The 27,579-nt window shown below is 40.5% G+C and overlaps 1 protein-coding gene across 1 annotated transcript in view; it reads left to right on the top strand.

The window, feature by feature from the left end:
- Positions 1–27,579, top strand: part of ADAMTSL1 (ADAMTS like 1) — a 433,712-nt gene that overhangs the window by 258,146 nt on the left and 147,987 nt on the right. The window contains exons 4-5 of the mRNA XM_033085355.1: positions 14,616–14,661; positions 26,068–26,304. Coding sequence (XP_032941246.1) covers positions 14,616–14,661; positions 26,068–26,304 — 283 coding nt within the window. The remainder of the gene's footprint in view (positions 1–14,615; positions 14,662–26,067; positions 26,305–27,579) is intronic.

Raw genomic sequence — 27,579 nt, forward strand, 5'->3', positions numbered from 1 at the left:
ATTGACCAAGCCTTGACTGAAATTTCCATCTCGATGTCTAAAAATTATGGTGGCGGTTGTTTTTCAGTTTGGACAAGCAGCCAACTTGCTTGATAAGACAACAACTTTTAAAATATTGTAAGAGCCCATGGAGATAAAAAAGTGGTCTGGACAGCTTGAAAGGCTGCCATCTCCTGAAGCTGAAGCTTCCCTCCGCTTTCACCATTTAAGCAGTAAGAGTTGTCATGCACTCGTACCAGAATACAGATAATTCACTATATTTAGTACCACAGCCTTAACCACACTGACTATAAAAGTGACACAGTAACCAAATGTGGCATCCTGAGCTAAACATGAAAGAGTACAAAGCTACAAAGGATATCTTACAAAGTAAATTTCAGGTAGGAAGTCTTCAATACCAGCAAGGCCCCTCCCAGCAAACAGAAACAAAATAGTCTTGTACAAAGGTGAATTCCAGGTACCCAGTCAGGCATCAGAGATTTTATTCTTATCCAGTTGCTAGCTTGCAATGGAAAATGAACAACTCATTTGACATCTTTTTACTCTGTATTTCATGTAAGTTTCACCTGCAAAGTGTTTCTAGCAAATATTATTTCTATCTACTTCAGGATAAAATTTACCTGCAGTAATAATGGTATATATGATAAAAATTAAGAGATTTCTGATAAAGAATATGAAGGGAAACTCCAGACCCAAATGTTATGGCTTATTGCCATCTCTGATACCTTATATATTGTAGGATAAAAAATATAATGCATTTTTCCATCCTACATAGTTTCTTTCATATTTTTATTCATATGCTTGTAAAACTGATGTTAATATAACAAACAACGGCCATACAGTCCAAATAATTTCCTCTGTCTGACATTTTAATATGTGATGTTGTTCAGTGAAGACCGGAAACAGCATAAGGCGTTGAACCATAACATAGGATATTGTGTACTTTAGCTTTGTCTGTGAACAGCCTCCTAGTAGCCCCATTTATTGAGTTGACTGTGTGCAAAAGTCAGCTGGAAGGAAAAATACGAAAAGGCTTCTGTTGAAATAAGTGGAAAATCAGTACTTTGCTATTCCATTCCCATGGACAAAAAAAATATTTTAGTTTTAAATGTGAGACCACTTGTTAGTTTCATGGCTGGTTGTGATTCTGTATTCACCTCAAAATCTGAAGATTGAGAGACAGGAACTTAATTTTGATCACAGTATATTGTTTTCCATACTTAAAAAAAAATTACCTTCAATATGTTGCTTTAATGTAAACATGAGCCCAGACATATCAGGAGATCTGAGGAATCTGAGCAACAGGTGTATTCTCTCCTCCCTCATGAGAACTGTCTCTGTAGGTTCTAGAGGGTAAATCTTGGAGCTCCAAGTAGTAGTAGTAGTTGACATGTTCTTCTCTAACATGTGAGTATAAACGATTTCTTCTGGACTCTCTTTGATTCTTGTGCTATTCAGGAAGACCCTGAATCTTCAGCAGTGGAACAGGGAACAGCCTCATAAATCACATGGAACTTCAGGACACAAGCAATGCTTCCTGCCTCAAGAAACCAACCACAAACTATGACCCATTTGGACATGGAAACGTCCAATTCTTGGGATAGAAAATGGGGAGTTAATTAGGTGTGTGACTTTTGGTAGCCAGTAGCAGTAAATCATGGATGGTAATATTTGTCCTGGAATTAGCACTTGATCAAATTTGTGACAGTTTTTCATTTTTTCTGGTCTATGTGCAATTGTTAATTAAGTAAAGGGTTTAAATTATTAGTTTTTCTGCTAAGCAAGCATTTTAAGCTGCTAAGTCAGGGAGGGAGTAGGGTAAAGAAACTCATCAAAGGTTTCCAAGTCTGTTCACATGAGAACTTCAAAGCTGGCAAGGCTTGATCAAAATGTCTGCCTCTGAGGGACAATTTCTTGGTCAGTATAGTTTATCTCATGTATTTGTTGTGTGTAATTTTACTGCAGCTTGAAGGAAGATACTAGATTATTCTGGCAAATGAAAACTGGCAACACATTTAGAACAAATTGGAACAAATTAATCCTAAATATTTCTCATCCTGGAAGGAATGTTTACAGTGTCTTGTATCTTTTAGTTCTGTATGAGGTGACTTTCAGAGCATGAATAGAGAAAACCTAGTGCATCTGCTTTGGAGAAATGCAAAGACTAATTGCCCATTCCTAAACACCATTAATATATATGGCTAAATAAAGGAAAACAGCTTTTCTAGCTTTTATTTGCCGAATTTATGTTTGTGCCTGTGTTGTTTGTTTTGGGAACGTGTTTTGTGTTAGGCCTTCACAGCTGTGATGAAAGAATGGAAAGTGTTAATGAAAAATTCTATATTCTTGTGTTTTAAATAGCAAAAATTTTAGGGTAGTGGCTGTTTAACAGTACATTTTATTAGAACAACTAGCTCTGATTATGCTAAGGACATTACGATAGCGATATAGAGATATATGCCAGTCAGGGCATACATAAATACATATAAGTACAAGCAGAGAGGGGTTGTCAGCCCAAGTCGAATGTATATCCTGGTATTCCATGCTGACAGCAAGCACTGGATCATTCCAAGGGCAGAATAAACCCCAATAAAATAAAGTTTTATTAATTAAAGTACCAAAACTCAAAGGATTACAGTAATTTCACGAATACAATCCGCATTGAGTATAAGCCGCATCTCTGGGTGTTGGCAAATATTTCGTTCTTTGTCCATAAATAAGCCGCACCTGAGTATAAGCTGCTCTGTCGTTCGCAGCTAGGACTCGCGTGCAACAAAGTTGCCAATTAGTAACAGAACCGCGGCAGGGCGGGGTATACTGGCTCGGCTCAGGCTGTGCAGGCTCGGCCCGCTAGGGGCTGCCGACGGGGCCAGGTGGCCCAGCCCGGTGCTGCCGCTCACCAGGGCCGCTCGGGGCCAGCCGCCACCTCTGGACTCGCTCGCCCTGGCCCGGCGCTGCCCCGTGGTGGCAGGCAGGGACAGAGCCCCCCCGCTCCTGTGGCAGCGGAGATGGGTGGGGACGGAGCACCCCGCCTCCTCCCTGAGCCGTGGCAATGGCGGCACGGGGCCCCCCCCATCTCTCCTCCAGGTTGCTACAGAGGAGGGAAGGAGAGAGCTCTCCCGCCTCTCTCCTCGCCCTCCGTGCTGCCCGCAGGGAACCAGGCTCCACCCGCGGTGCAACAGAGTAACAATTTGTAGCAATTGCGAAATGCCGGCTTTTACTGGCAGCTGCTTTTACAGGCAGTTGCTCGGCTCGGCACCCTGGCTGGCACTTCTGAGGTTGTAAATGTCAGAAAATTATTCACATATTAACCGCTCCTGAGTATTAGCCGCATTTCCAGTTTGAGAGCAAAATCTTAGTCAAAATGGTGCGGCTTGTATTCGTGAAATTACTGTAGTCTTTTCATGTTCTTTATATGTATTAACTCTTTATAATTTCTGATACTGTGTTATTTACATTTATTACTGGGTTTTGTCTCAACTCACTTGAAAGTGTACCTCCTAGACTAATTATATATTAAGTAGAGGTATGAGTATTTTTATCATTTTATCATTTTAGAGTGTTTTGCTCTTCAGTTTTCCTATCTATTTTTTTTAATGAACTGCCATGCATCACCGCTCATGAAAACTTGTATAGAGGAGAATCATAGACCACTCCTGTTTTTCTGGAGAGCCAAGCTGCCAACACTTGAGCTTCTATTGTGAACCAAGTTTTATTAACTGTTGGCTGCCTTGGAACCCAACTCTTATTTGTTGCAATCTGTTGATTGCAGATGTTGCAATCTGGCATTTGTCATCTAGGATAGCCATTGATAATAACTCAAATACCTTCCATCCAGGTTTTAATAAGCGTCCATATTGATTCAAGCAAACTCAAAAAAAGTAAAAATAAGTAGCTGAATTAAATATCTGAAATTCATGTCCATTTATTTCCTGTACTGGGATACATTTTCAAGTTGTAAAAGAAATTATAAATTCTCCTATTCTTTTGTTCACCCATCCTGATCTAAAAATATTCTGTGTTTTCTGGAATTGTACTTTACATATTGACAAGTACTACAGTTATAGTGATAACATTTTGCCCTCTCTAGGCTTGGCAAGAAGATAATGGTGATTCTTTTTCCTATCATCTTCCAAACTCACTATGACTTTCTTTTAAAGTTAGGCTGCATATAGCAGAAGATAAGCATGTCCTAGAGACTTGCAAATTATTTTTGCTCATAATAGATATGCAGTCTATTCTTCAAACTGCTTAGAAATCCTTCATGTTATTCTTGTTTCTGTTTATGAAAAAAACATGAAGCAGAGAATAGTTTGAGTACAGCAGAGTACTGAGTTAGTGAGGGAGTCCAAAGTTACAGAATCTAAGGTAAAGAGCCAAAATTTCAGATCATCACCCTCACCTCTGGGAAATTATGTGTAGACTTCTGAATAGAGTGGAGATTTTCCAACATTGAGTGAGGGTTTTATATTTAGCAACAGAAGAAAGTCAGCATTAACATTTTCCTGACAAATTTCTCTCAGCATAAAAATGTCCAAGATTTTAAAAAAGCAAAACAAAACCAAAATTCTTCAATAGGACAAAACAGACAAGGAAAAGTACACATTTACAAAAAACAAATAGATTGAACAAGTGTGGGAGAGTGTTAATCCCAGCATTGTTCATATGCTTCATACTATCTGTTACTCATTGGAGCGTATTTTTCTCTCCCTTTCTTTCTTCACCTGATGGCTGCCTTTTAGTAATGCAAGTGAACCACAAACATGAAATCACCTTTCTGCTAGCTCGCCCTGCTAAATTAGCTGAAGTGATTCACTTGCTTGGTTATTTGGCCCATTGCCGTTGCATTCTGCAGAGTGAAAACAATAGATCTGCATAAATGACTCCCAGCTTTATTGTCATTTGACTTGGTTCATAAAATAGCAACCATTTTTCTTAAGACTGAAATGGTCTAAAATAAATTCAATTTTTTTCATTAAGGAGTAATATTTTCTAATTTTGATCATACATATTATTGATATACAAATCAAACACCCAATGGTTTCTGTTTGTCAGATGATGGAATAGAAGCATGTTATTCATGTTAGTTTGAAGTTAAATAAGAAAATAAGAAGCTATTAACAACATTTCTGACTGACACTGAAAACGGGATACATCAAATACTGGATATTTGAAGAAATACTGTTATAAGTTTCATCTGTATACAACTTTGATACCAAAATATTGGTTACTGTTGCTGCTTCACAAATGAATTTAGAATGTAGTCCCAGCAAGTGTCTGTGACCCTTATTTCAGACTGCATTCAGAGTCATCTGTCTCAGGGGCTTTGATTCCCAGAGATTCTGAAGTTTATCATGTCTAACACTGATAAAAGGTCCTTTAAACTTTCTGAGTGAAAATTACAACGGTGCAGTTATGTGGGTTAGGAACTGCTTCTTCACCAGATAGAAGATGAAATACATTACTGTAATAATCGTATAATGGTAAAAATGCAGTCTGCTCTATCCTGGCACTACTAAATAAACCAGATTAGGTATTTAAACATTTATGAAATGTTACTATATTGGTCAAAATGATCAGTTTAAGTACTGTAGGGTTTTATGACCTTGACAATAACCCATTTTCTAGTTTCAGATCTCCGGAATAAAGACTAAATTTTTGTGCACAAATGCTATTGGAGTTGTTGAATGCATCCCCAAAAATAAATGGCATTCTGTTGAAGTATGCCACATCATTCATAAAGAGTACAGTCAATGACATAAAATTCTTAGGTGACCTGCACTATGAAATTATTTAGGAGGCTCTTTCTCATTACCTTGTTTAAAACTGTATCTGTACACTAGTGTAGTATATTGCTTCCTTCAAAGACCTTCAGGATACTTGAATTGCTGCTTTTTTCTGCTTCAGTTGATACTTCTAGATGGTTTACTCTGTAAAGGACATCCTCCATGATATAGTGTATAATTCCAAGTAGCTGGAAGAAATTTTTAGTTTCTTTAGTTTTTAGGTGCTTCTAGCTAAGTCTGTGCCACCTAGCAGCATTCTCAAAAGGAATTTGTTTTTCTATTTGTCTGCAATTAATGAAATCTGTAATTATGAGAAGTTTGAAACTGTTTTCTGTTTTCATTTAATGGAGTAACTTTTCCAAATTTTTGAGAGAGACTACAGCTCTTTTTCTAATAGCAGAAGCAGCAAGCAACATATCTGAGCCAACAGGTCAGCAGTACAAGAAGCTGCAAATTTCACGCAATGTGAATCAGCATTGTAATCTGTGGAATGACTGCTGGTGGTCTTCAGAAAATCAGTTAGACACACTGTGCTGGCTGCCCTAATTTCTGGCTTCAGTGCCTTACTGAAGTATCTAAAATTATAGAAAATGCTTTCCTAGAGTTGTTTTCCTGTGGAATCCCTTGCTAGACCTGACACAGAGACATTATGTATTGATGTTCTGGGTCAGAAACGGGTGTGTAGTGGAATGAACAGTACTCAACATTGCATGTACAGGTGAGTGATGGATATAGTCTCCATAAATGCATCTCTCAGTTGAGAAGTAGCCTACCAAACAAAAATTTCTATGAAGCCCTCACTCAGATGACATACTGTTCATATGTCCAGGTTCACTGGAAGAGCTCTTGGTTGTTCATAAATCTTTCAGTCAATCTGTTCCTGGGCTCAAATTAAAAAGAATTAAATAAGTCAGGCCTTTGCATGATGTAGAGTTTTTGTAAGCCTTAATTCCTGTAAGAAGCTGAAGATGTGATTTTCTAAAGACCCAAACACTAGATCATACATAAGAAATTTCAGTGAAGGTGAACTAACACACATGATTTAGATGTTGCAGCAAACTTCCTCAGAGAATGGAGAACTTGTGATCCTGTTCAGCATGTTTGTTTTATAAATATCAGCTGCAAAAATGGCTCTAATTTCTAGACTGTTCAGATTTGGGGTGTTAGTACTTTTGGGCCTGCATTATGTTCTATCTGGTATATTTGTATTACAGCACAACACAGGAGATTTCATACTGTAGTTCTTTCCACTTGGGTTGTGAAGAGACCTCTCATCCTTGTTTTGCTGAAAGGATTTTTTTAATTATTATTTTTACTTTTATGCCTTTCTTGCATAGTGAAAAACATTCACGCTGTAATTGCTTTCTGTATATCTTCAACACATGCTATATGTGCAAATCTAAAGTTACAGTAATTTCACGAATACAAACCGCACCAATTTGACCAAAATTTTGGTGGAAACCCGGAAGTGCGGCTAATATTCTGGGGCGGCTAATACATTAACAAAATTCTAAAAGCTGCCAACACGGAAGTGAGAGCCCGCGGCAGCCCCAAGCCAAGCTGGAGCCCGGCCGGCCCCGGCTGAGGTGGGAAAGCCTGGCAGAGGCGGGGCCAGCAGTGTGGGGGGCGGGCGGCAGAGCCTGAGCCAGCAGGGCGGGGCAGGGGGGGCGGCAGAGCCCGGGCCAGCAGGGCGGGGGAGCCTGGGAGAACTGGGGCTAGCAGTGCAGGGGAGCATGGCAGAAGCAGGAAGGCCGGCGGGTGGGGCTCCCTGGCAGCGGGGGAAACCCAGCAGAATCGGGGCCAGCAGCATGGGGGAGCCCGGCGGTGCGGGGGCCTGCAGTGCTGGCCAGGGCGAGGAAACGCGGCGGCGGTGCAGACGGGAGGGGGCGGCCAGCGAGCCCGGTGGCGGCAGCCCGCCGGCAGGGCTAGGGAACGCGGTGCGGCGCGGCCGGCGAGCCGGGCGGCGGCGGCGGCAGCCCGCCGGCAGGGCTAGGGAACGCGGCGCGGCTGGCGAGCCGGGCGGCGGCGGGCAGGGCTAGGGAACGCGGCGCGGCCGGCGAGCCGGGCGGCGGCAGCCCGCCGGCAGGGCTAGGGAACGCGGCGCGGCCGGCGAGCCGGGCGGTGGCGGGCAGGGCTAGGGAACGCAGCGCGGCGCTGCCGGCGAGCCGGGCGGCGGCGGCGGCAGCCCGCCGGCAGGGCTAGGGAACGCGGCAGCGGGGCGGTGCTGACGGGAGAGGGGGGCCAGTGAGCCCGGCGGCGGCGGCAGTGGCCGGCCCGCCGGCAGGGCGAGTACATAAACAGCGCAGCGGCGAGGCGGCCGGTATGCCTGCCAACGGCGGCAGTGGCTGGCCCGCCGGCGGGGCGAGTACTTGAACGCAGCGGCGAGGCGGCCGGCATGCCTGCCAGCGGCGGCAGTGGCTGGCCCGCCGGCAGGGCGAGTACGTAAACAGCGCAGAGGCGAGGCGGCCGGTATGCCTGCCAGCGGCGGCAGTGGCTGGCCCGCCGGCAGGGCGAGTACGTAAACGCAGCGGCGAGGCGGTGCTGACGGGAGAGGGGGGCCAGTGAGCCCGGCGGCGGCTGCAGCACCACCCGGCCGGCCCCGTCGGCAACCATGAGCGGGCCGAGCCTGCCTGGCCCCGCCCCGAGCCAGTAAAGCCCGCTATGCCGCGATCCTGTTACTAATTGGCCAATTTGTGAAAGCTGCGCACGGATTCTCGCGACGAACGAAAGTGCGGCTAATATTCGGGGTGCGGCTTATCTATTGACAAAGACAGCAACATTGTTGAGGCACCGGAAGTGCGGCTTATAATCCGTGCGGCTTGTATTCGTGAAACTACTGTAAATAATTTTCTTAAATATTCTTATAAAAATAAAAAGTAGTGCAGTGATGAAAACATATCTGCTGAAAATAGACAGCATCCTGAAAGCACTCTGACAGGTTTTCTTTTGTATTTTCCTTTTTTTTTCCTTAAATTGGAACTTCATTATTTTGAATGGACTAACCAGTCATATTTTTCTGAATTTAGGGAGTGTTATTTAATGCCAGATGTTGCTTAGAAAACAACCATCAATGACTTGGTTTGAGACAAAGAAAAACTTAAAAATGAAAATTTACCAGAAGGATACTGTGAAAACTGTAGTAAAATCATTGCTAAATTCTAATAAATTCTAATAAAAATACACCTACTAATCAATGAGATAGTTGACCTTGTCATATAAGGAAATTTAGTTAAACATGACTTTCCACCCATGAACCCATCTGTAACCTTCACATTCCCAGTCTTTCTTCATAGGAAAGGTGTTTCACCCCACTAATTATTTTTGTGACCTGGATCTGCTTGCACAGCTCAGGTTCTGTCTGTTGCTGGTGACACAGACCTGAACACAACGCTCCAGATGGGGTTTCATGAGAGCTTAGTGGAGGGAGAAAGTCATCTCCCTTGACTGGTGGCTGCACTTCACTTTATGCAGCCCAGGATACAATTGGCTTTCTGGACTGCAAGTGCACACCATCAGCTCATATTTAATTTTTCATCTACCAGTATACCCAAGACCTTCTCTACTCTTGGTCAATTCATCACTCAGTCTAGAGTTTATACTAGAGATTCCTCCCATGCAGGATCTTGTGCTTCACTTTATTGAGCCTCACGAGGTGCACATAGGGTCATTGGTACTAAGGATAATATAATTTGCATCAGAATTATTGATTGCCTAATACTAAGGTTGTGAAAAAATGTTATTTATTAAAAAGTTGGCCTTTCGTGGCCCCAAATCAGTACACATGTTTTTATTTGCCTTGCTGGTTTTCTGCATGTAGTGACTGAGGTTAGTATTTTGCCTGCTGCTTGTTTATTTTTTTGACTGCAGAAGAAAGAATATTCATATGATTTGTAACTAAACTTGCCAGGGAAATTTGGCTTATACATCCATGCCCACTTTTCTTGTCTCAAAGTTAACTACAGTAATTTCACGAATACAAGCTGCACGGACTACAAGCCGCATCCCTGGATGTTGGCAAACATTTCGTTCTTTGTCCATACACAAGCCGCACCCAATTATAAGCCATTCTGTCATTCGCAGCGAGGACCCGCGTGCAACAGTTGCCAAATAGTAACAGAATCACGGCATGGCGGGGGGTTTACTGGCTCGGCTAAGGCTATGCAGGCTCGGCCCGCTCGGGGCTGCCGACAGGGCCAGGGGGCCCCGATCGGTGGGGCCGCTCAGCGTGGCCGCTCAGGGCCAACCTCCACTGCCACTGGACTCGCTCGCCCCGGCCCAGCACTGCCCCACGGTGGCAGGCAGGGACGGAGCCAACCGGCACGGAGCACCCCCCGCTCCCGCGGCAGCAGCGGCAGGCGGGGACAGAGCCTGCCTGCTCCTGCTGTGGCACGCAGGGGCAGGAGCCCCCCGCTTACCCCACGGGCCGCGGGGATGGCAGCACAGGGCCCCCCCGTCTCTGCCCCGGGCTGCGGGAGAGGAGGGAAGGAGGGAGTTCTCCCACCTCTCCCTGCCCCATGCTGCCTGCAGGGAGCCAGGCTCCACCCGCAGCGCAACAGAGTAACAATTTGTAACAATCACGAAATGACGGCTTTTACTGGCAGGTTGCTCGACTCGGCACCTCGGTTTCCACTTCTGGGGTTGGAAATGTCAGAAAATTATTCACATATTAGCCGCTCCTGAGTGTTAGTTGCATTTCCGGTGTGGGAGCAAAATTTTAGTCAAAACGGTGCGGCTTGTATTGTGAAATTACTGTATTTATGTACTTCTTCTGGTGTTTCACATTTCAGCAACATGTAGGAACCTGTAGGAGATAATCTACAAAACATAAAGAATAAAATATTTCTAAAATATTTTCTATGCATGGCAAAAACATACCAATGGATCTCAAAAGCCCACAGTGGCAGGCAAAGAGCTTGTGAACAAAAGGGTATGGAAAAATCTCCTGAAACCTTTGCAAATTATTTTTGATGGAATGATTTAGACATGAGTTTAGCAGATCCTACCAAATTGTTTCAGAAAGTGAACTCCTTAAAGTCAATGCAGACCTGATGCATCTTTCTTGATCGTAGCCATTTGGTGTTCAGGGCCTTCTTTCTCATTTCCTTTACAGAAGAAGGAAATAGTAAAGGAGACTGACTATTCCTCAGAGAAACACAAACATAGAAATTGTATTGAGGATGACAGGGTGTCATAACAAGGTGCCACATTTGGGAGAGAGGTGAAAGCAACAGTGTCAAGAAAGGGAGATGAAGGATGGTGTTACCCCTGCATGTGTAGCCTGGCTTCATGCCACAGCCTGCCTAAGATCTCATGGGAAAAGAAAGACCCACAGCATACTTATCTCACAAAAACAGTGCAGAAACCAGAATCTGTCCCAGAAAAGTATTTATCAAGGGGTGTGAAAATAAAATAGAGGAGATTATTCAACATTGCATCAACCTCCAAACCCTGCAGTGAACAGCTGCATCAAAATTCATATGCACAAAAAAACCACCCATGGCTCATAGTTGCTTATTTATGTGCAGACTTTTTTTTGTAAAAAAAGCAATTCAAATTCTGATGACTGCTGAGAGTGGCAGGAGTTGATGAGGTTCTCCTCTGAAAATCTCTTTGATAGTCTTTGGTAATTACAGATAAAGGCAACTTTGGCAGGGGGTTGCTATTCTTTCTGGCATGGATTTTTGCGAGGCTTCTAACTCTAGCTGAGCACAAATACACATCTACTTGAGATCTTTGAGGGAGGGGAGTAGAACGAAGTCCCTCTATAAACTGGAGCCTGGAGAAATAAATACCAGGGGTTTGGGTTGTTTACATTAAGAGAAGTGAATATTTTAATATATTAGAAGTTGTTAACCTCTTTCAGAAACTTTACTGGAAACAAGTGACTAAGTTTAAGGAATGAAACATGATTCCCAACAGCTTGCTTTTCTTTCATATTCACATGATAATAATTCCCTGTCAAGTTAAACCCTCAGCTACCTTTTTCAAACTGAAAAATCCCCTGCAGTGTAGATAACAGGAAAGACTAGAAGTACTGCTTATTTCTCCCACTCTTTCTGTGCTCTTCAAGATGAACTTGGCATTTTGGTTGACTTCTGAGTTTTCCTACTGGCTGTGTGTACTCCTTGTTGGTAGGAGATATCATTTATATCCTGCAGAGATCAGAGGATAAATGACGACTGTATCTCACAACATGGGCTCAGTAATCTACCATGATCCTTCCTTGCATGTTAAAGGCTCAGTTCTGTGGAATTCTGCAAAGTGTCCATGCTGAGATATGCATGTAAATCCCGTGAGTTTGAATTCCAAAAGAGTTACTTGTGCTTCTTGACTCTGGAATGCTGTCCTGAGGTAGGGTAGATCTGAAACATAAACTACAATGCAATTCTGTTGTGAAAATATATCATCTAAGGCTGAAAGCTGCTTACCTGCTTTTGGTTGATGGGTGATAACTAGGAAACAAATAAATTTAAATAGCCAATCTCCAAATTATGGTCTTACTGAGAAAACAAGGGAAATTTTCCAAGAGTTTTTCCTAGTCTTCATGAATCATGAGAGCATTAGCTGCATCCAGAACTGTGCATTTTATCTGAACATCCCTGGCCATTGGCCACAAGAAGAAAAATGAAAGAAAATAATGGAATAGTTGTTTCGTTGTATGTCTAATGAAAGAACTTTTTCTTTTCCCTAATGCAGAGAGTAAGTGAAAAGTAAGTGTTTTTTGGTTTTTTTTTAATTTCAAAAATGATAGTATGAAGAAACCATGACAAGAAAAAGAAACTGAGAGGCAGCTGACAGAAAGGATGCTAAAGTTTTCTTGGAAGTTCAGTGGTTCTATTAATCAGTTACAGTATTTGAAACTGTGCTAATAGAGAGTCTGTGTGAAGCAAAGTAATATCTGACAGGTTGTGTGGCATTTCTGAGAGACACATGGTGTAGGTATCAAGCTTGATGAACAAGCTATTCAGTGTGGTAAATGAGGCCTGAGCTATGTCTGCCTGCATTCTCTATAATATACTTTTTTATTTGCTATTTTATCTGCCATTAGCAAAGTACCTTCATTGAATGCAATATAAACAGGTTTCCACACTATTTTTCCAAGTTTGCCTGTATTGCTCAGGAATTACTGGAATAGTGTGTGGGGGAGGGGGTGTTACCTGGGTGTTTTGTTATTATTGGGCTTTTTAGTTGTTTTTCTTAGTTCATAGTCTATTATGAATATAGTTTTTTTATTATTACACTGCCAAAACCAATTTTTTTCTACTGCCACATGCTCTGTGCACATTTTCGCATCTGTGTAAGGTTGTAAAGATCAGAATTCACCGGAATTAAATATATAATGCTACAAAATCATTGAATTAGTGGGTTTGTCTCTTCTTGTGATCATTTAGACAACTGTGGTATGTAAATGACTACTGGATAAATTGCACAATTAAGGCTTGTGCGTAATGAAGACAGAGAGGATGAGTTCTTGTTCCATTTATTTTAGAATTAACTCAGTATAGGGAAAGTTTCTCTGGTTAAAAAAAAAAAAAAAAGGAAAAAAAAAGATTAAAAAAAATTGATTCTGATTCTACTGTCCTTTCCCCTGGATAGTTTGAAACGGTTTGTATTTTTAAAATCAGGCTTGGCAGGCATTTATTCCTGAAGGAATGTGTGCTTGTTAAATCCTGACCAAAAAAAAGAAGTGGAGAGGGGAGAAAATTGTGAAATTAAGAAATTTAAAAAAGTTAGGAATTCTATTCTTTTGAAGGATATATTTTAAAAGCCAAATCCTGAATTCTGATTTGCATGAGGGCCTTGGCAGAGTATACTGTCTGAACTCATAAAAGATGTGAATCTTCACCTCAGGTCAAATGCTCAGAGTACATGCTGCTGAGTGTTAGAGAGGATCTGGCTGTTGACCTTTCTTTTGGAAGCCCTGCCAGCATCTGGGCTGGTAGGGGTCTGCTGTGGGACAAAAGGAGGAGAGCCATGGAGAGCACATGTCAGGGTATGTGCTTTCCTTGACCTCACTGGGCCCAGCTGCTCTTTGAATGCTGCTCTGCACCAGCAGAGACCCTGAACTGAGGGGAAGTTTTATGCTCTCCTTCTTCCCTCATATCAAATTGGGAAAAAGCTGTGTCACGCTAGCCAGAAAGAGGGTAAATCTAAACTGAAAGAGGCTAGATTTAATTTAAATATTATGTAGAAATTTTTTACTGTGAGAGTAGTGAGGCACTGAAACAAGTTGTCAGAAGCTTTGAATGTCTCATCCCCTAAAGTGTTCAAGGCCAGGTTGAATGGGGCTCTGAGCAATCTGGTCTAAGTGAAAGGGATACTCCCTGCCAATGGCAGTAGATGGTCCCTTCCAACCCAGGCTATACTACGAGTTCATGCTGCTGCAGGCATAGTTCCTTCATCCCAGTTCCCATTTGCTCCCCAGAAGAGAAAGCCTGTGTGTGCAGACTGTGCCAATGCTAGAGTGTGTGCCCAGGTAGACACAGCGCTATGCCCTTGGGAAATCATTAGGAATTTCTTGGAGACATGAGACATTATTCATGTCATTCAGATATTGTTTTCCAGTTAAGTTCTGTATTCTCACTTCTAATGTCATTTACAAACTGAAGCTACCTTCTAGAAAGCAATTTTAAAGCAAAGGTAGGAAACTAAGGAGTTGTATATTTCATACCTCAATAGGGACACATAACCCTTTACTTTGGGGAAGAGGGTTCGGGAGGGACTAGGTGGTTAGAGATACATATGGGGAAGTTAATGATGCATTAAACATTATGTGTTGGCTTTTTATATTCCGCTATTAACATGTTTGTTTTTAATTTTTGGACACAGGACCTGTGAAGGGCGAAACATCCGGTACAGGACGTGCAGCAATGTGGTAAGTGAAGTACAGCTTTGATATGATACAAATCATCATGTATGATAATCATATTACTGCAAATAATTTGGTAAAGTGTAGTTATCCAAACTACTTTTGTACCACAGAACCACAGGCAAACCTTTCTCAGTTTCTTGAAAAGTGCGGAGATTGTGGCATAGCCTGATGCTAAAACTGTGTGGTAGGAATTGCAGTCAAAGTCATCATGAATAGAAAGTCAGTGAAACTTCAGAGTTGTTCTTTACAGCCTCCCTTGCAGAATCATGACATATTGTGCTCCCAATAGTACTTTGATAAGCAGCTGGTCAATGTTGGGTAGTCTGTCAGGACGGAGGATTAAACTGTTAAGAATTGAAGTTAGTAGAAAATACATAATTCTATGATTCTATATATTTCTGTTCACTTGTGCCCTCACAGCATTGTAATTCTATTGTGTTTCTCAGAAAAGTGTTTTATATAGCCTGTACCAGTGTTTTGGCATTTCCAAAGGTTCTTGCTGGGCTTGTTTTTGGGGCTTTTTTTTGTATGTGGCACATGCAGTTTTCAGTACAATAAAGTAAGAAACTTCAACTTCTGTCTCAACAAAGTGAAAGTGTGTTTTCACTGGTGAAAATTGAAATAGAGGCTTTCATATGGAAAGTTTTATTGGGTGCCAAGAATAGTAAAGGCTCTCAAGTTACATGGAGAAATGTCAGTTTTACCAGTAAAGATGGAAAATAAAATCAAACGTACACCAGGCCAAGCTTTCTCATGCCTGATAGGGACATATTCAGGACCCTTTCAATACATGCTTTGTTTAAAAAGTTTAAAAGTTTAACTTTAAAAAAAGGGATAAATTTGCTCATATTTAGCTTATCTTTTTTTCAATAGAACACAGTTCATAATGAAAGAAATTGCTTCTGTCTGAGTTGTAGTCTCCAATGCAGTAAGTTCTTTAGGAGCTGGGCTTTGATAATCCCTGTGAGCCCCTTCCAATTCAGAATATTCTGTAATTCTGTGGTTCCTCTGAAATTTGTTCTGATTGTATTGTTTAAATTCCTGAAATCTCATCAGTCTAGCCTTCACCTCCCCTAGCTGACAGCAACTGGTGTAGTTAATAAATAGATTTGCTGGCAGAGTAGCAGTCCATTTTTCCTCTGAGGAACTTAGGCTACACCACATCTGTGTAAGGAATGGGAAGTTTGATCTGTGCTGGTCAAGTTGCAGTCAATAGCTCAGCTACGTGACACAAAAAGAGGGAAAAAATGGAAAAAAAAAGATAGGAAAGGAAAGAAACAAAGAGATACTGCTGAAGGCTAATTGGACTACAATTGAAAACATTTGCTTTGTTTTGGTTGGGCATTGCATGCACATTGTGACAGTCCCTTTCTGCGCCTGATTTGGCCTTGTACATGTTAAGAGCAGAGTACATTCTGCTCTGCTGCCATTGGATGTTCCTGGATCACTCTGACGAAAGGTTGGGGCTTTAGCTGGGTTGCAGCCCTGATTTTGGAATCTCTGAGTTTCCAGGATAAGGAATATTTCTTTAGATGATATTTTTAGCTTAGGTTCTGCTTTGCAAATGTGCACCTGAACAGTTTTCTTTCAAAATAAAACGTTGCATAGTTTTGCAGGCAATTCCTATTCCTAGGCAATTCCTATCTTGTGTTTAGCAACACCAGCTCCAGTAGTGAGGCACACAGCTGCAGAACTCAATTATTTCATACCGAATTAAGCCTTCAAGCTTTCAGCTTTACTATGATGAAATCAGTAACAGTTTTTTCCACTGAAATATGAAGACCCAGGACTGCTTTTACAATTTATAACCACTTTGGGGTGGGCTGTAAAGAATGGCTTGTGAGCGTAAATCTGAAACTATTTAGGAACCCCAGAACTGCATCTCTAAAATCCATTCAGTTACTGAATTGTGCAGCTGCAACAGTGAAATACTCTTTGTCTCTTTCAGAATAGTAAAAAAAAAAATATATAAATTAAAAAATTAAATCAAGTACTTTGTCATTAATGAAGTCTACTCTTTTGTCTCCAGAATCCAGCAAGCCTGCACACAAACAAATGGAGTCTTGGAAACAACTCATTAAGTTCATAGTGTGTTGTGAAATTCTGCACTAGAAGAGGTCCACAATATTGTGTGTACTTTTGTTAACTCAGATTTTGCCTTTAAAGATTTCATCACAAAGATGCTGAAAATCCAGAGTATGGTAATTCCAGGCTTATGAGACCTATGTTTTTATCTGTTACCTGACCGTCTTTAAAGGCACAAAAGATCAAATCCCCCCTTTCCAAGCTTTCATTACCATTATCTTTTGTATAGCACTGAGGAATTATGTTCATAAAATAACCAGTAGGTTGGTTTTTTTAGCAAGCTTTCTGTGAACTGACATGTTTTTTTAATGACTATCCTCTTGCAGAAAAGGATAGGTAGTCATATATACTAAAAGCAAATTATTTGAAATGTCGAATTGGAGAATTGGAAGAATAGTTGTGGAGTCTGGTAATGAACACATTTTACAGGCACTATCATTTGCAAGATTTTGCTACAGCTGGTTTTAATTCATCCTGAAATTAAATTACAGAAGGAGAAAAAATGAGATAAAGAAAAAGAGACGCAAGGGGAAAGAGTGTCATGCCTGTTTTCTAAGTGGCCTATGTTAATTATTCCAGAGGTGCTGAATAATTTTGCATAATAAAGACTGCAGGAAAGACTGATACTGCTGTCTATAAAGCTTCTGTACAGTCCATAAAAGCATAAATCCAATCCAGTATATTTGCCACTTGCATTGCCTGTTGTTGATCAGAAACTGGAAAGATTATGGGTATGAAGCCACATGTGTAAATAGTAAAAGAAGGAATGAGAGAATCTGAAGATGATTTAGGGTTGAATTGCATCTGCTTTTTTTTTCTTACTGTTCACATTGACTTAAACATATTTCCAACCATTTTAGAATATAATCATGGGAGGGAGAAAGGGAGTAATTTGGTTTTCTTTAGAAAATCAGTATGAACACAATGAAAACATGTTTTTGCAACTATCTGGGTTGTTATACTGAACATTATGCAAAATAAACAAATCTAATTCCAAACTCTGAGTAGGATTTTTTTAAAGTGTTCTCCTTCTTTTTTTTTTCTGTTGTTGTTGTTGTTGTTGTTGTTGTTGTTGTTGTTATTTTTCCAAGCTAGTACTCAATTATTTATTTCTTATAAGTGTATTCTTGGTTGCCAAGTGCTCCCCAGCTTTTGTACCAGGCTGTCATGCACCTCATATGCCCTTTCTCTTTTTCAGTCCTTCTGCCACTCTTCTTTCTTTTGTTTTCTCTTGCCTTCATTTACATGAAAATCACTCTGAAGATTGTTTGTTGTAATATGTACTGTCTTTATGCCTTTCTTCTCAATTATCAAAATTCTTCTCTTCTTTCCCCCTGATTTTTATTTTCCCTAATATTTTTTCTCTCATTTCACTGCTTTCTGAATCAGAAAAAAATTAAAAATAGAGAAAGAAAAAGAAAAAAAGATGAGACTGCACTGAAGCTGCACAGCATTACTACTCTTTCAACAAGGTTCCTGTAAAATCTAAGATAAAATTTTCAGATTGTAGATCCCATTAATCAGGCAACCAAAGCTTCTAAACACCACCTGCAACTCTTTTCATATATACCTCACTTTTTTCATTTGGTTGAAGTACCAGCTGTAATGTCATCCCTCATTTTTGGCTTTCATTCAGACAAGCTGCATCCATCTCTGTTTCTTATCAGCTCATGCTGCATTTTGTACACACCAGCACCAATGCTGTTCATCTTACTTTCTACAAAATAACACTATCTTCTTTCCATGCCCTTAACTCCAGCCTGGAAACTGTCAAACCAAAACTTCCATATAAGTACATAATTCTCAGAAGCTCTGGCTTATGTATATGAGAAGTATCGTCACCAACTAGATATTATCAGACCTACAAGAATGATTAGCTCTTTAATTTTTCTACCCAGTGGTGATTAGAAGTGCCATTTTGCAATTAAACCTCCCAGTTTACATTTTGCAGTAAAATATTTTTTTTTAATTAAGTTATAGGCACTGACACATCTTCTTACTAGCACACTATTTATTTAATGCCAATTTATTTTTCAATTGACATTGAAATTCTTTCAAACTCAGATAATTAATTGTGACTACAGTCAATCCTTCGAACTACTGGGTTTTAATAACTTCCATCTTATTTCTGATTGGTTGCATTTTAAAACCTCATTGTCATGTAGAAATTATGTCTTTATACTTGGCAACAAGTGCTTTTAGTATCTAGCAAATGGTAGAAGCTTGGGCTTTCAGATTTGCAGTCTTCTCAGCAAGTAGAACTGTGAATCTGTGACAATTATAAAACAGAACAAAAAAACCCCCACATTATGACCAGTTAATGTAAATGTATAACGAAAGTTTGTGGCCTGAATAACCCGAATTGCTTCCCTTGCAGTAATATTTAATTACTTGTCAGGTCTCTGGGTAAATCATAGTTTTAAATTCAATATTTCTGACTATTATTTTTTTAAATTTGAACAGCTCGTTTTTGAGCTGTTGGATAATATGGTACCCTCAATGCCTTTAGAAAAGTATGCTTTAAATATTATGTACTTATTTTTGACTGAAGTTCTTGGAAGTTTTCATGCAGAAATTAAAGTTATTGTATCTAATTTAAACACTTTAATATTTAAAAGAGATGGACAAAAAAGAAAAAGAAATTAAAATTACATGGAAGGATGCATATTGAACTATTTGTCAAAATGGGAACATAGTACCAAAAAAGGCATTTTTGGGTGAAAAAAATATTTTATAAATATTTATATTGATAAATATTAATGTAAGTTTGAATTTATCGTTGACTGACAATTTTAGCTTTCATCTTCATGCCATGTTTATTTAACACAAAGAACATTTGCTGGTATTTCCCCATTTTTTTCTTCTTATTATTTTTCTCAAGCTTCCCTCTGTCAGATATTGCAATGTCTTGGGGTTCTTAGAGGGAGCGTTAGTATGAGCCTCTCTCAATCTAAGCAACTACATATGATCCTATGTTATTTCTAAATTTGTGGGAGTATCCTATTGAAAAATCTGGCTGCAAGAAAGGTAATTCAAGCAGGGCACTCAAAAAGGCTTCAAGGTAGATGGAAGTTTCTGATTAATCCCTAGATCTCCTAGTCTCTGTGTTATCTAAAGTTCTTTTTTGGTCTTAGACAAGCCCTTATTGGAGGACTTCAGGTTTTCTGTCTCAGTAGGGAAATTGGTGTAGCTGAAACACCATGAGTACTTCATGGAGCTGGTTCAATAAGCTGTTCTGTCAGATGCTGCACAGAGTAGTTCAGTTGTTAGGCATTTTTTGCACAGAGGAAAAGCTCCAGGTATAGTAAATCATTCTTGGCCTCTGAAAATATACAAGCACACATATTGTAAACTGTTTTAAAGTTCCTCAACTGTTTCCACCTATCGCTGCTTAGATAGGATCTTCTACATTTCACCCACTAAGTAAACTTTAAAAAGGCTGACCCTCTTTTGTCCCATGAAATCTGATCTACCTATCACCATCAAGGGACATCTGGGATTCATCTTATCTTTTCCACTGGATTGTTGATTAATGGAAATTGTTTTGAATGGGATTCAAACATGGCAAAACTCCATGGACCTTATGAATTACAATAGGGTAAATTAGGAGGTCAAGTTAAAAAAATAAAAAAGAAAATGGATGTGAGGAAGAAAATGAAGCCACAATAATATGGACCACATTACATGCCGAAGTAGTGAGGATGAAACTCCTGCACATATTTTAAAATGGGTTTTATAGACCAAAGGGGTTTCTGATCACCTTTAAAATTATATATATTTTTATTGCAGTACAGGAAATCTCGACCTGACAGGATGAATAGAGATTATAGGTGTCCAGCACAGGTTCAGTGTTTCAGCAATATTTCATGAGCCTCCTTGAGCTAAAGGCCATAAAAGACCCACCTAGGACTCACAGAGTTAAAACGAGGAACAGTTGTTTCCTATTCACTGGAATATTTTTGTCCCTAAAAAACCTTAATGAATAGGAAGTTTGAAGATAAATGGACTTAGATGAAACTTTCAAGTTTATATTAGTTTTTTCTGATTCTTCAAGGAGTGCAATGGCAGCAGTTCCTCATATCTGCAGGGGCCCATAGATAATTCACAAAAGAAAACAAAACTGGTAAGACTTGACTGTAGTACCTAAACTGGAATAACCTGAAGCAGGACTGTAGTAGTTTTGCAGCCAGACACCAGCGCTGCCACATGCTCCAAGCCAAACACAAGCCATGCAGATGTGATTAGCAAAATTGCTCACAGAACTGCACGGTCCATGCAGAGATACACTACCTTGTGTGCACTACTCCACTGACTTGGCCCATGACATCTGGCTGTCTCTTTTGTCTGTCAATCTGTTGTTGTGCAAGAAGACAAGCTGCCTACTGTTACACAACTCCCAGAATCAGACCCTTAGCTGGAGGAACACGTAACTTCACTCGGGCCAATGAAGCAGTGCTGGCTGGTAGCCGTAGGGGTCCCCTTCCCCTAAACCACCATGCAAGTACCAAAAGCAGGTTGATTTTTTTCAAGAAGATTTTATGGAGTTAGTCTATAGTTTTTCATGTCTAGGAGGCAGCAGGGCAGAAATAAGGCACAGCAAGACTGCCTCAAAGCAGTGGCCTTATCTAAACATGTGCAAAGTATTTAGAAGAAAATAGCAAATTACAGCTTGAAAATACATGCAAAAACCACTGGTTTTGCCTTATCTTCTGTTTCAGCAAGTAGAATATTTATTTGTAGGTGAGAACTTAGATCTGGCTTTGATCATATGTTTGCACAAATGTGAGCATGAAGAGGCTTTGATCCCCACTGACATACAATACAAACAAAAGATAATACATTTACAAGGAAAAAAATCAGATGTGAAAAGTTTTGAACAGTTCCTCTATTCTTGGTAGCCATGACCTGCTTCTAAAAATGAGTAACATTCTGAATTCAGACCACAAATTTTCTCAACACTATCACAAAAAATATTACACAGTACTGAAAGTGTTATATATGTATATGCAAGTACAGTAATTTCACAATTACAAGCCGTACCTGATTATAAGTCACATCTCCAGGTGTTGGCAACATTTTGTTCTTTGTCCATACGTAAGCCGCACCTGATTATAAACTGCTCTGTCATTCACAGCGAGGACCCGTGTACAACAAAGTTGCCAAATAGTAACAGAATAGTGGGATCGCGGGGTTTACTGCTCGGCTCGGGGCCTTGTGGGCTCTGCCTGCTTGGGGTTGCTGACGGGGTCAGGGGGTCCAGCTCGGGCTGCCGCTCGGTGGGGCCACTCGGGGCCAGCCGCCGCTGTTGCAGGGCTCGCTCGCCCTGGCCCGGCGCTGCCCCGTGGCGTGGAGTCTCCCCCCGGCTCCTGCAGTGGGAGGCGCGCACGGAGCCCCCCGACCTCCCGCCAGGCCACAGGGCCGGCAGGAGGGAGTCCCCACTTTCCCCTCGGGCCGTGGGGATGGCAGCACGGAGCCCCCACCTCTCCCCAGCACTGCGGGGCCGGCAGGAGGGAGTTCCCCGCCTCCCCCCCTGCGTTGCCAGCACGGAGCCCGCCTCCACCCGCTATGCAACAGAGTAATCAATTTGTAACAATCACACAATCCCGGGTTTTACTGGCAGGTGTTCGGCTCAGCACCTCGGCTGCACTTCCAGTGTTGGAAATTTCAGAAATTTTTTCACATATTAGCCGCTCCTGAGTGTAAGCCACATTCCCGGGGTGGGATCAAAATTTTAATCAAAATGATGTGGCTTATAATCATGAAATTACTGTACTTGTGCTTTCTTAACCAGAGGGAAAGATTCTTCCAGAACGAACAATAACTCCAACACCTCTAGGTAAATTTAGGGTTCAGGATTTCAGCAGGAGAAAAGTTACTGTACTGGGTTGTGACCCTTTTAACATCTGTGTGCCAAGATAAGTATGTGTTTCTGTGTTTCTGACCGCTTGCATGTAGTCTTAATCGCTTCAAGTTTCACATTAAAACTTCTTTAAACACAAACTTTGCTGTTTAAAGCCATTGTTTTATTTTGACCACAATATCAAAGACTGGAAGTATTTAACATCAGTTCTGGTCACCTGCCGCGTCCTGAAGGCTTGTTATGCTGAAGAACATTTTTATTTCTTTGATTTAGAAGTAAAATCCAACACAACAAACATAGTATTGAGTTCTGTACAAAGCAGGATTATGAATTCTGTGTGTCGTGTGCTTTATTGGGCCTTTTTCTCTTTGTAAAAATAAAGCTGTTACAAGCCAGGAAGTTCTGAAGGTAGAGCCAAGCTTGAACCAAACGAGAGAGTTGGCTTCAATTTCTGCAACTGAGCCTTGGCTTGGGTATCTGCCAAGCCAATAGACCTGACTGTATTCATTTGCAGACAGAAAAATTCAGAGAAGGGTAGGCACCAGAAGATTTTGTGGTAGGAAATAAGGCCACTGTGTTCTTCTTTTCTTGTTTGAAAAAAGAACTAAACCAGATCATGGGTCAAGTAGTAACTGTCTTGCTCATTCTTTGTATAAGAGCAGAACATAAAGACCACTTTTTTCTCTAATTACAGAACTGTAGAGGAATAATGAATTTCCCACATATTTTTCTGCTCACTTCAGTGTCCAAACTTTGTCCTGTATCGAAAGCTTGCCCAGATCATAAAAAGAGCCTGATTGCTCCTTAGTTTTTCTTTCTGTTTTAAATCTAACTGAAATACTTGCAGTATTTTACTTTTTTTTTTTTAATCTTCTCTAATATATTGATAGAAAACCTCTCTTCTGAGTTCTCCAGCAATAAAATACCTCTTACAGGTTTGGACTTTCAACCTGCACCTTAAAAAATAAGAATAAGCTCTAGGTTATTGCTCTTTGATACATATTTATCTAAGAGAAAGATTTAACTCACATCCTTTTTTGCTCTTTTGCTTTAATCCATTGAATCTTTTGTAACAGGAAGACAGTTGCCTTCTACCTCAGTCACAGAACTTTTGACTGGAGTTTGACCATTTATTTTTGGGGTGAATCAAATTCAAATGCAAAATGAATTAATTGAAGATTTGTCCACATGGTACAAAGAAAATTACAATAATTTCACGAGTATAAGCTGCACCCTTTTGACTAAAATTTTGGTCTCAACCCAGAAGTGCAGCTTATAATCAGGAGCGGCCAATATATGGACGAAGTTATGAATTTTGCCAACCTGGAAGTGCAAGCCCTCAGCAGCCCCGAGCAGAGCCAGAGCCCGCCTGGCCCCAGCAGCAGGGCAGCAGGGCCAAGCCGAGCCTGCACAGCCCCAAGCTGAGCCAGTAAACCCTGCAATCCCACGATTCTGTTACTAATTGGCAACTTTGTGAAAGTTGTGCGAGCATCCTCGCTGCAAACAAAAGTGCGGCTTACAATCTGGTGTGGCTTATATATGGACAAAGAACAAAAATATGCCAACACCTGGAGGTGTGTCTTATAATCAGGTGCGGCTTATAATTGTGAAATTACTGTAGATGAAAATCTGTGGCTAAGGCCACAGCTTGCATAGGCATGTAGTTCTCAGCAAGAAAAGTGTGGAGTTTTGTGATCCAAGATTATTCAACATTCAAACAAAATAGCCATAATAACATTCCAACAGTGAATGAGAGGCCAGAATGGCTAACCTGAGTTTAAACCAAGGGCTTACAAATGACAAATTCATAGCCAAGATTGTGCTATGTTTCTTTGAGAAGAGATTTCAAAGCTTAGTTTTTAACACAGATTCTATTTTAGATTTTAATAATAAAAAGATATCCATTAATATCATGAAGTGACATGCAGCCTCCATGTCTTTCATATCCAAAGCTTCAATAGTTTGCCCCTTTACAAAATGGAGAAAACTGTTAGTGAATGAAGGGATAAAAAAGGTCTGAGAAATATAGGTGGTTGTTTAAATCTAAGAAGAGATACTTTCCCTCAACAGCAATGAGACTTTCCTGGTTGGGAACATAAGAAATAAGAAATAAGGTTGTCATTAACGATTCTCTAATAGGGAGGAGTAGCTTGATGGCAAAGAGAGAATATGAATATCCTATAAATATATTGTCTAGGCATGTGGTGGTGTGTACATCAAAAACTTTTCCTACAAAGTCTACAATCAACATTTAGGATTGTCTATGATTTAGGATTAAAAAATCTTATCATCTCCAAGCAGAGAGTGTAACAACTGTTCATTTCATCTGGTATTTTACCGGATATCATCCAGGAGCAGATTTTCTTATGGCAATAAGGGGGAGGACCCGCAATCTTCATAGTCTGAGGCAGTAATATTGCCAGCTTTTTTCGCTCTCAGTTCTTATGATGTTTAATGTTTTTCATAAAGCTTAGCTCCTATATTCCTGTAATTATGTGAGAAATTCAAGTTACTTCTAAGAAAACCCTAGTGAATCCTTAGCCTTTGTGGTTGCTTGCACAAGAAGACTTGAAATATCAAATTCTGGAAAGGAAATAAAAAGATCTCATGTTTATTCTGCCTGAGGACTCATGATTTTAAAGCTCTTCTTGCTCTCTTGAGAACCTGTCTAATGTTCTTCAGTGCTAAGTGGCAGCAAGAAAGTATATGTGGGTAAGAAAAGCCTAAAATTCTTGTCAACAAGGTACTTTATGCAGTATGAGTGATCTGGTTTTTATATCAGGTAGACTGAGTTCAGAGTTAGATTTATTTGTCTCTCAAATCTCCTGAAGAATTTTTAAAAGGGTTTTTTAAAGGTCTTCTCTGTTGCGAGAAAGGTCTTCTCCCTAATTAGGTAAGCTATGAAATCTTAGGTGAAAGAAATGCAAATATGTATCAAATGCTTTTGATTCTTGTTGCCAAAGCAAGCCATTTATGTGACTGTGACAAAAATAAATAAATAAATAAAATAAAAAAATAAAGTTAGGGGCAAGAGCTCAAATAAAGAAACAATTAAATCACAGAGTTCTTTTTTCATTCTCCTTGAACAAAGGGGAAAATCTGTCTGAAAGAGTGGCTGTGCACACACACTTCTCCACATATGTGCGCAAGTAGAATGAGATCCAGCCAAGAGCGTTGTGACCCTCTTTTACTTAACCACAAGGCTGTGGTTAAGACATGTACTGTGCGTTTCTTATTTCCCATTTACATATGGTGTTGGTGTTCTTTCCATACTTTCATGGAAAGAAGAAAGAAAGGTATAATTATCTGTTGAATTATATGTAGCTATAGCTATTTCAATCACTCTTTTTTGTCTGCACAGAAACTCTCTCCATCTGGCAGCTATGGAACACAGCCAGCTGCATGATACTTCAACTGGCTGTCCTGAGTAGATCTGCTGATCTTCTCCTCTGTCTTTTCTGCAGGACTGCCCACCAGAAGCAGGTGATTTTCGTGCCCAGCAGTGCTCTGCTCACAATGACGTCAAGTACCAGGGGCAGTTGTATGAGTGGCTGCCTGTGTCCAACGACCCCGACAACCCGTGCTCTCTGAAGTGCCAGGCCAGGGGAATGGCTCTGGTTGTGGAGCTTGCACCTAAAGTTCTGGATGGGACACGGTGCTACACAGAATCCCTGGACATGTGCATCAGTGGCTTGTGCCAAGTAAGGAGAGAAGCCCTGTCTCAACCCCTCTCCTCATGATTCATCTCCTCAGATCTCTCCCACATGTTCACTCCCTCTCCTCCTCAATACTCATGTCATTTTAGGGTCTTTATTTTAATCATCCATTTCCATTCACTTAAATTAAATTTTTATTTTGGGGGGTGGGGAGGGGGTGGTGAATGTTTAATCTCAAAGATTATATTCTCACTTTATGCTGCTTCCTTGGGGTTCTTTTGAAGAGTTTTATTATCTGTTTTTGAACTGTTCTCTATAGTTAGCTGCAGTAGCATACCTGATTTGAAGCACCCGAATAATATTGTAGCTTTTAATTTGGATACACCAAAGTTTTCCAGGTCTATCAAATTACATTATCTTTGAGGATTATTGTTCCCTGTAAATCAGAAACCCTCATGGCACTACATGAGGTACTAAAATGAAAAAACTGCTATTCCTCTGTAGGACAAAGCAAGTTGCTACTTCTCCTCAGACCTTAGAATCCTTATTAGTTACCAGTAAGAAATGGGGATTTTTTGACCCTTCAGTTCAGTGTGTGGAGAACTCTTGGTCATTCAACCAATTTATTTGCATCCTAATCTGCTTTTTTATTACCTTTGTGCTTTTATTTATACATTGGTGACCTATCATTGCTCCTGTCAAATTACTTTATCTACATCAGACTTCATTCTTCTAAACTACTTGTAGGCTACTGGTTGATGAAGGGAAGGACTTTTTCACCATCTCTTCTAGGTTCTGAGCACACCTGTCTCAAAAACGGTTGAGTGTAGATTCATGTTTCATTGCACAGTGACCCTAAAGTCTATGTGGACTTGAGGTGCTGTTGGCTTTCTAGCATATTTGAACCACTTTTTTTTTCTTTTTTTTTTTTTTTTGGAAGGTTTCATCCCTGTTTCTTTCTCTGTGATTTTCTGCTCTGAGCCAGAAACAGTCCTGAAGTAAATGAAATAGCAAAGATAGTTCCTGGGCTAATCTCATTTTTGATCTGAAAAAGGCAATCATCTAGACCTCTTGAACTAAAACATGGGCATGCATCTAAAAATTCTAGATTGCCTAATGAGGCAGACTATTTTTAGTCTTGCTTTCTGTTTTCAAATCTTTTAAAACTTGACTGGAAGCACAAAAATCTGGATGGGAGAAAGATTCAAAGTTTTTTGCATGCAGTGGCCCAGGATTTAGGAGCAGGCTGATTTCTGGCTTAGTCCAAATATGAAGTATACTTTTTCTCAGAAAGCTTTTCTTTAGAAATGTACTTCCTAA

This window comes from Catharus ustulatus, chromosome Z (assembly GCF_009819885.2).
Source record: "Catharus ustulatus isolate bCatUst1 chromosome Z, bCatUst1.pri.v2, whole genome shotgun sequence".
NCBI classification, from domain to species: domain Eukaryota; kingdom Metazoa; phylum Chordata; class Aves; order Passeriformes; family Turdidae; genus Catharus; species Catharus ustulatus.